Source organism: Falco naumanni, chromosome 1 (assembly GCF_017639655.2).
Source record: "Falco naumanni isolate bFalNau1 chromosome 1, bFalNau1.pat, whole genome shotgun sequence".
Classification (NCBI taxonomy): Eukaryota; Metazoa; Chordata; class Aves; order Falconiformes; family Falconidae; genus Falco; species Falco naumanni.
In genome coordinates, this window is record NC_054054.1 from 46770399 (window position 1) to 46780034 (window position 9636).

The 9636-nt window shown below is 44.7% G+C and overlaps 1 protein-coding gene across 6 annotated transcripts in view; it reads left to right on the forward strand.

The window, feature by feature from the left end:
* The window catches only part of FGFR3 (fibroblast growth factor receptor 3), a 58139-nt gene extending 50399 nt beyond the window's left edge, over positions 1–7740 (forward strand). For all 6 annotated transcript variants that reach the window (XM_040592136.1, XM_040592146.1, XM_040592154.1 and 3 more), the window contains exons 13-17: positions 582–704; positions 2253–2323; positions 3751–3888; positions 4350–4455; positions 4541–7740. In XM_040592136.1, coding sequence (XP_040448070.1) covers positions 582–704; positions 2253–2323; positions 3751–3888; positions 4350–4455; positions 4541–4705 — 603 coding nt within the window. In that variant the 3' untranslated portion in view covers positions 4706–7740. The remainder of the gene's footprint in view (positions 1–581; positions 705–2252; positions 2324–3750; positions 3889–4349; positions 4456–4540) is intronic.
* Positions 7741–9636: the final 1896 nt, after the last annotated feature.

The window sequence follows — 9636 nt, forward strand, 5'->3', positions numbered from 1 at the left end:
AGACATGTTCGTCCTGTGGCTGCAGTTCAGGGTGGATGGTTCGTGGTGGCTTTAAACTGCTTTCTGCACAGCGCAGGCTAATTGAGCTGCTTTCTTAGGTAACAGCTATGATGTTGGGCATCAGACTAGGTGACCTTTAAAGGTCCCTTCCAACCCAAACTGTTCTATGATTCTGTGTATGGTGGATGTACTGGGGACGTCTTCATTTGAGGATTTTTTTCCCTTCAAACGTGAGCCTGCGCTCCTCTTCCTGGAGGAAGCAGGGCAGAAAGACAGCTTCGCATTCCAGTAAGCGCCCACAGAAAAGGAGGTTTGGCTTTCTTGTCTGTGTATCCCCTTTGGAGAGAAAAGCCACGTGGCTGTGTCAGCGCTGAGGCTGCCGATTAGGTGTTGCTAAGAGGTGGCTCCCACCAAGTATGCATGATGGGGCAGTGACACAGAAAGCGAGGAGTTAAGCAGTGCCCACAGCTTTATGAGCTTGGGAGTCAATGAAACAGCAGCTCATAAACCACGCGGTGCTGTTGGTTCCAGGCGCAAGCAGCTAACAAGCCCTTATTTATTGACTTGCTCACCTTTCACAGTGCATTCATCGCGACTTGGCAGCCAGGAACGTGTTAGTCACTGAAGACAATGTGATGAAAATTGCTGATTTTGGCCTCGCTAGAGACGTTCACAACATCGACTATTACAAGAAAACCACCAATGTAAGTACAGGGCTGCCAAGCACATGCAGTTCTCCTTCTGGCAGGGAACTCGGTCATCCGTGCAGCAAGTGGCCCTTGTCCCACATCTCACTTTCTAGAGGGGCTTAGGAGGAAGAAATCTGTCGGTGGCCTCATCTAGTGAGGGACTGTAGATATGCTGGTCCCAGGACGCCACCCACCATCTGTTTTCTTCCTGACAGATACTGCTGCTGCTTGCAGCTGGTTGTGAGGTCTCATCTCTGGCCAAACTGAGAGAAACCGAGGTTTTTACCACAGGGGCATGGAGCCCTTTCCAGTCTGCTCCACTACTGTTCATAAGGTCCCAAGGAGCCACCTTCTGTCCCACCAGAGCCCTTGACAGAGGAATGTCACTTTTTGTATACCTGAGCTACCTGGCTTTCATGCATTTCACTCTTTTTTACAACTGAGCTCCTTGACTCCCAAGTGTGAGAAGATGGTCCAAGACAAGGGCTGAGTCCCAGCGTGGTTTATACTTTCCGTAGAGATGAATTTACAAGTGAAGGGCTGGAGAGAGATGTTGAGCTCTGAGCAAAAGCCACAACTACCACAGAGTGCGGAGATGGCGGTCAAAGAGGTTGAGGGCATAACAGAACGTTAAGGACCTTGCAACGGCAAGGGGTCTAAATGTCCACCGTGCCCATACCGATCCTTTGCAATATCATATCAGAAATCTTTTCTTAATTGCTGGGATTTCTTAATCATAAATTAATAAAAATTCTTGGGGAATTTTAATCACAGATCAGATGGATTTTCCCTGTTTCAGGACAGCTGGGAGCATAATCCCATTTGTGTATCCTGCCTATGTCCTATCTCTGGTTGTTTCTCCCAGTGAGACAATGGGTCAGAAGAGGACAAAAGTCCCCCCCACAGCCGAATTATGCCTCAGACACAAACTACTCCTTTCAGATTCCCTCCAGGGGCCAAGCAAAGCCCCAAAGAATTATGATTAATCTAGTCTTTCTCATCTCATATTTCTCACATGTGACAGCCCATGTTTATGACCCTGATGTAGGATGTTCCCCTGGAAACCTGGGATCAGGCCTCCTCCTTTAGCCTCCAGCAGGATCAGGATTTGTTTATTAGAGGATGTGGCCCTTGCCTTCACTCTTGGAAGTTTCCCTTCAAGTTCAGCCTAAGCCAGGTTTGGGCTTGGAGTCAACTGCTTCTTCCAACCAAAGAGCTGGAAAGTGGTGTCCCATGCTCTGCTGCAGAGCTAGCTGCGTTACGAGCAGTTGAGGCTGTTCCCATGCAAAGCTATAGATGTGCTGATACATTAAACCTGCCTTGGCAGTGAAATACAGTCCTCTGCAGAGAGCGTTTGCTGCAAAGATTGTCAGCGAAGATCCAGGGATCAAATGTTTTAATCTGTTTATATGTGACCACTACGGCTTTGCGCAGTGACCGGGAAGGCAGATGTGGTTGTTAATGAAAATGTTTCAAACTGGATTAGAACAGAAGATTCAGATGGTGCCCTGTTGGCTGGGGGAATATGCTGATGGGATGTTCCCATTGTCTTCCTAATTACAGGGTCGGCTGCCTGTGAAATGGATGGCTCCAGAAGCCTTGTTTGACCGGGTCTATACTCACCAGAGCGATGTGTAAGCATACCCGCGCTTCTAAAAAAAATTTGAAATGACAGGGAAATCAACACCTATAGTATCTTAAAGACAAGCATACTGCTAAGCGTGAGCAGGGCTCATTCACTGCTGGGGTGCCTGGGGATGCAAAAGCAAATTGGATCAATTCCAAGCTGCAGCTTTGCACATGTGGTTTTATTTTACCATTATCTAGTTGCTTTCATCTGAGGATCTCTAGTGAGCTTCTGGAAAATTATTGGAAGGCAGGCAGGTATTTCTTGTCCGGTTTACAGACGAGGTGATTCGTCCTGCCATCAAAAATACTTGTGCAAAAAAAACTCCATGCAAAAAAAGTTACCCTCAGCTTCCTCCGCATTTCACCCCAGACAGTTACGCTTCATTGAGTACGTGGGATGAGATACTCTGCTGTTGGTAGAGTTGATCGGAGAATATTCAACAAATATATTCTTGGATTAACTTTGCTGCTTCATTTATTTCCTTTATTTTTCCTAATCCTGCCTTGTCCGTTGTAGTGCCTCAGCATGGTAAGCACACAGCAGAGCCCACCTTAGGTGTAAATCTGTATCACATCTGAACTTTGCAGGGGCTGAAGTAGCTCAGCATGTGCACTGCCTTTTTTATTTCAGTATCTGGTCAATAATGGCATTTTTACAGTAATTCAGCAGCCAGCCTGCCTGCTCCCCAAAGCTCACTGCTTGCAGTTGGATGAATGAATCTTTTCTATTTCTGTATTTTTCACATACTTTGGCTTTTATTGATCTTAAATCATAGTTTCCATGCTTAGGTAATGCTGCAGCAGGCGTGACAGATAAATCAAAGCTAGAGAACAGGAGAGTGAGCGTGCGTGAAAGCAAAACAGAGACAGATAATCCCTGTTTTTAAAAAGAAAATGAAGAAGGCAAAAGATATTTTCTAAAAAGAGGACTTCTAACCAGAGCACAGCTGCGGGACTGGAGTGTGTAACATCAGTGCTCCGCTGATTTTTGTTGGGGTATTTTTCTCTCGGCTTGGCCAGTGAAACGAGTGTTGTAACAAGCAAGTTTTGGTATCAGCTTGCACAATTAGTGGCCTGTGGTTCCAAGCCTGCAATTCAGTGAAGCTGTGCATGAATAATTTGATTTGTTCCATTCAGTGGAGCTGGTGGAAGACCTAACAAAGAGCTGGGGGTGATAGATGGGCTGTCACCTATCTGATTAAATGCTCATTTCAATTTCAGACTTGGTGCCTGGGATTTCTTTGCTATTGAGTTGGATCAGCAGAGATCTCCAAGTAACTAGTAAAAATGGCCTAGGCAATTAGTCATGCTATTGATGACTTTGTTAGCCATGCATGGCTGCACAGAAATAAAGCCAAGTAGGGGGGAGGGGATATGGGGGGGCCTGTAAAAAAACCTCATTGAATTTTAAAGATCTTTCTTTGGTTTCCAGCTGGTCTTTTGGAGTGCTACTATGGGAGATCTTCACTTTGGGAGGGTCTCCGTACCCAGGAATTCCTGTTGAGGAACTCTTCAAACTCTTGAAGGAAGGCCACCGGATGGACAAACCTGCAAACTGCACCCATGATTTGTGAGTGTGTGGTGCGGGCTGACCTCGCCCTGCTCCCCCTTCCCTCTGCAGCCAGATAACCACCCAGGCTGTGGTTTGGGCTGTTGGGGCATCCCCACTGTGAGACTGTGTGGCCATCTCCCGGTAGGCTTGGCAACCCCAACTCCTCTGGCTCAGCCCATGACTGCTGAGCAGTATAACGTGCCTGCCCTTGTTTAGTCAGTGGTGTCTGGGGGTGTAGCTCTGGTGTTTTGTCTTTAGGACAGGTCCTCCTCCTGCTTTGAGAGCACAGACATGCATGAGATGATGACCAGCAATGAGGAGCGTGGCTCCACAAAACCCTCCTCCTGCTCGCTGTAGCTGGCTGTGCACCAAGGCCACCATGGCTGAAGTTGCGTTGGCCGTAGCTGTTCTCTCAGGCAATTTGGGAGTGGGTGGACACCACTTAGCCCCACCATGGATGACAGTCCCCTTTCCTGCAGGTACATGATCATGCGGGAGTGCTGGCACGCCGTCCCCTCACAACGGCCCACCTTCAAGCAGCTGGTGGAAGACCTGGACAGGGTCCTCACTGTGACATCCACTGATGTGAGTGTGGTGGGGTGGGTGCGGGAGGGCTTGCTTGGTCCCTGGTGTGAGGCAGCCAGCACTGATGGGTCTGTTGCCCTGGCAGGAGTACCTGGACCTCTCAGTGCCCTTTGAGCAGTACTCACCAGCTGGCCAGGACACCCACAGCACCTGCTCCTCGGGGGATGACTCCGTTTTTGCACATGACCTGCTGCCTGACGAGCCCTGCCTGCCCAAGCACCCCCCATGCAATGGCGTCATCCGGACGTGAGGACCCCCCAGGCGGACAGGTGGACAGATGGATGGATGGACAGACAGGCAGCATGCCCATGGAGGTGCGAATGTGGGGCGCCGAGGACGAAACCGTAGTGAAGGATCTTCCAGTGGAACTGTGTGGTGGTGCCTGGAGATTTGTGTTGTTGTCAAGCTGTTCAGGGTAAAAAAAAAACCACAAACCAACAATTTATTTTTTTTTCTCCCATTTGCTGTATAAAAAGTCAAGAAGCACTGTTTGGCCCGAAGGAACTAATCTTTTGCCAAGATGATCTATCATCTATGACTTTTTTTTGGTTTATTTTTCATTTTGGGTTGGGGTGGTTTTTTTTGGGTTTTTTTTTTTTTTACTAAGCAGAATGTTGAACCTGGGGGATGCTGACCTCCCCACTCCGTGCTTGCATTTCGAGTGCCAGAGTAGCCGTTCTGTGCCTGCAATAACGAAGAAGACAAAAAAAATAATCTTCCTTTTTTTAAAAAAAAAAACAAAAAACACAAACAAGAAAAGTGTAAAGAATGTAGAAATTCTTTGCTTATGCAATCTGTATATGAACCTTTTTGGTGGAGCTGAAAAGCCACGTTGCCTGCAGGGATTCATATATTTATAAAAATATCTATATTTTTGTTGTCGTCGTTTTTATAGCTTCATGATCACACTACCCAGCTACACAGAAGGAATCCTTTTTGGAAGAAGAATTAAAAATCAAGTAAAACGCAAATCGTGATGGAGAAATGAAAAAAAAAATAAAATAAAAAAGAGTCGATCAAGTCATCTGAAAGGGCAGTGCTTTGGCCAGGCTTGGCAGCCACCAGCCCTTGCGCTGGGCTGGGAGCGATGGGGCCGTGCCAAGATAGGAGCAGACCCTGGGGCAGGCAGAGACCCAGTGGTGGCCATGGGGGTTCCCGGGTAGGAGAGCATCATCCATCTGAGACTGGTGGGGAACCTGGCTCCTGGGTGCCCACACGGCAACTCAAGCCACATCCTGACCTTTGGGAACAGCCGTTTTGCGGGGAAAAAAAAATAATCTCACTTTTGGGGGTTTGTTTGGTTTTGCTTGCAAAGTGTTTTGTGGGAGGGAAGCAGCTCCCCCATCCACCCCTCGATGCCAGCGGGTTGGCTCCATCTACATGCAGTGACTCGGAGAAAGAAGTTACGGGTACCTGTAGGCAAGAGCCTTTAACTTATATCAAAAAGGTTTATTCCAGAGAATCTGTGTATATATCTATAAATATATCCTGTATATATATATATAAATATATATATATATATTAAAAATTAAATATATTAAAAAAAAAGAATGTATAATACTAATGCAACATGAAGCAGTACTGAGAGAGAGTCTCAAAATACGAGCATTGCAATCTAGGATATACTGATCTGGGCAAAAGAAAAGATTGTTTGTTTGTTTTATATCTTCACAGTTTTGTTTTAAAAATTGTACCTTAACATGTATATTTGTAAAGTTATTTATAGACATTAACATATCTGTTCATCGGTTTAAATAGCGTAGCGTTACTGTAAACTTTAAATTTCACCGAGCTTAAGGGTGTTTTTAACTTATTAAAAAATGGAGAAAAAATATATATTAATCAAGTTCTTCTTTTGTGTTTATGGGAAATACTGAAAGAATGTATAGATGTACAGTCCTTTAACAAATTACATTTAATGTTATAAATATATATATATGTATATATATGTGTGTGTATATATATATGTGTGTGTGTGTGTGTGTATGTATGTACGTATTCAGTTAAAAAATATTAGTTTATCCTGGATTGCAGTAAGAAAAGGTAAGTTTATTTTTCAGTACATCAGTGGTTAAAACCAAACAAATAGCAGCAGAAAGATGATTTTTACATATTTCAGAAAATCAGGGCCAAGAATTCTTCCATCAGTTTAACCACTGTGCATTAAGGGGGCGTGGGTGTTTATTTTTCTATTTTCAAATGAAGGTATTCTTTGTGGTCGATTTAATAACAAGTATGCAGCAAAGTGAAATGTTGACTTTGGGTGATGTGGGGTAATTTTTTTTTCCCCTTTGCCAGTACTGTTGTATTTTGGGCTTCAGAAATGCCATGTGAGCTAACTAGCAAGAAGAGTGACACTGTTTGCAGGAGAGGTGCAACGACTGCGTATTTCTCTTGCATCTAACACATTGGAAAATGCCAGTGATGCCTGATTTTCTGTGTTTAAAATGCTGTGCTGTTCCTCGATGTCAGATAGCTGTTTAAAAGCACACGAGTGAACCAGGGACCTTTAGCATGGATCAAGCTGACCGGGGAACCAGGGGTTTGATCTGGGGGCTTTTTGTGGGTGGGATTTTTTTGTCCAGAAGACTTTATCTGCTGCCACGAAGAGGCAAGGCAAATTGCATCCTGAATTCTTTCTTTCCATTTTTCTCTGATGCATATTACATATCAATGTTTCAGAATAACAGGACGACAGCATCTCATTTTAAGATTTTTTTTTTTTTCCTTCTTAGAGCCACAAAATCCTAAAATAAATAATTTATAGTTTGAGGTTACTTCAGTGGAAGTTTGAGAAGGTAGATTTCTATAGATTTTTGTTTTGTTTTGTTGGAATAAAAAAAGAATTTTTTGGTATTTTCTTACAAATGTCTGCTAATTGTGTACATTCCAAGTACTCGAAGCATTGAGTTTTCCTGTACTGAAAAAAGAAAATGTACAAAACTGTGCATGATTTGAAATGTTACTAGATATTATAAATATATATATAATTTATTGAGTTTTTACAAGATGTATCTGTTGTAGACTTGTTGACTTTAACATTTCTTATTCAATGCTTATATAGTTTTATAGCCTGGACTATTATCTTTAAAAGCTTAAAAAAATTTAAAATTCCAATTTTGTTACATTTTATACTGTTGATGTTACAATCCACAGGTTTGCATAGCGTGATTTTTTCAATGAGCAACTGTTCAGTTTATTTTAATACTGTATTTCTGTGCCTGACAGCTGCAGCTGTCCAAGGTGTGAGATGAACACTAAATAAAACTATTCTGCTTTTGTTAACATGGAAAACTTACTTTAAAAAAATAATAAACAAATTGTTAAATTTTGGGGTTTATTCCCAGTTGTGAGGGTCCTTTACAAAACCAAGTCTTCAGGCTTTCGGATTTGTAGTGCCAGGAGGGTTCATTTTTTACAGCGCTGCTGTGTGAGTCCTGGCCAGCACAGGTTTTATATTCATAATAAATATATAATAATTTTTGTTTAAGGGCAGTATTCTTTATTTGTTAGTGGCTATATTTATAGCCTCATAAGCCATTGTGTGCATAGAGTTATTTAAACCCCTGCTGTCATACAGGATTAAGCGTATAGCAGTAGCACAAGGGCAGGAATTGCTCATTAAACCTCTGTTCTGGATTTCTGTCATTACATGGTGGTGGTGCTCACAGTGCATTCAGCGGTGCAGATGCTCAAGGAGGTGCAAGGTCCACAAGAGGATCCCACGGGTAGGAAAGGGGGAAGGTGGGTGCGTCGGAGCGGGCACCCAGTGCCTGGTGGGATGGGCACAAGGGACCTCATCCTGCCCTGCTCCCAAGGGAAAAGAGGAGCCCGAGTTTGGCTTTGGTTTGGGGGAGGATTGAGCAAGGTTGCTCAGCAAACCCTTGCTTGGCTGGTACGAGGTGATGGAGGGGGATGTTGCAGCATGGGAAACACTGGGCCGATCCTACCAGCACTTCTATATAATATTAATGGATTCCTGCAAGTGATCCTGTTGAACTGCATCCCAGACACCTAGAGTTTTACATGCAAGTTTACCTATGTATAACCTGCCTACAGTAACGCATTTGTAGTTTTAAGTAGCTGGGAATGGGAGTGTATGCTGCTGGGCAGGTTACATCTGCAGCACTGGGACTGGTACCACCACCGTTGCATCCTAGTAGAACCTGGGGAAAAAAATTACCTGAATTTTCTTGCTCTTGTAAGGTGCTTTTAGCACCGAGATGCACTGCTTTGTGGGAGAGGTCTTGCCACCTGGAACGAGTGGTTTCCATGCTTTAAGGACAAACACACTTTGGTGGCCAGCCCTGAGCCCTGCCCCAGCAGGACCAGCATGAGCCAGGGGACAAACCCTGGCTGTCCAGGGCTGCAGCCAGAGCACAGTTAAATGGCCTTTTTCTGGGTCATGTGGAGATGGTATCATCATGGAAGGGTGGCGAGGATGTTGTGCACCATTTGCCACCAGGACTTGAAAAGCAGGAGAGGGATAGATTGTTCTGTGGCTAACTGTGGTGTGGAGCACACCCATGCTTTACAGCTGCCCAAAAGATGAGTCGTCTGAGCACATGGAGAGCCCAGAAGTCAAAGCCACAAAGAGGCAAGACTGTCCTGGCGCAGTGGCTGACCTGCGCGTGGAGCTGGCATGATGTTTCATTTCCCTCTTGGGTTTATGATGTCATTCTTCCTCTGATGGCCTTCACGCACCTCAGTGTTTGCTTGTGGGTTAGGGAGGGGGGGGTCATATTTTACTTTAATTGCCCTACAATGCAGCCAGTTCTTAGCCAAGGATGAATATTTGGCTGGCGACGCATGATGTGCGCTGATCAACGTGCAAAACCATCTCAAGGAACATTTGCAATGCTGCTCGGTTGGGCTGCATCATTGCGCGAACATCCTACCGCAGCTCATCTTCCCTTTCGGCAGCCACAGCCTTCAACCCAAACCATATGCCCTTTCCACATGAAAGAGGTATTTTTCAAAGCAGAACAAATGTCTTTTTTCCTCTCTGGGTGACTACACAAATAGGACCTCGCACTGGCTGCCGTGACCTGTTCCATAGCAACATTCAAAAAAATCGCTAAAATTGTGATTTATTCCCCTTGGTCATGGCTCCATGGTGAGACAGGGAGGATTTGGCGAAAGGAAGAAAAGTCTGAAGCCCTGCAGGTGTCAGTAAAAGAT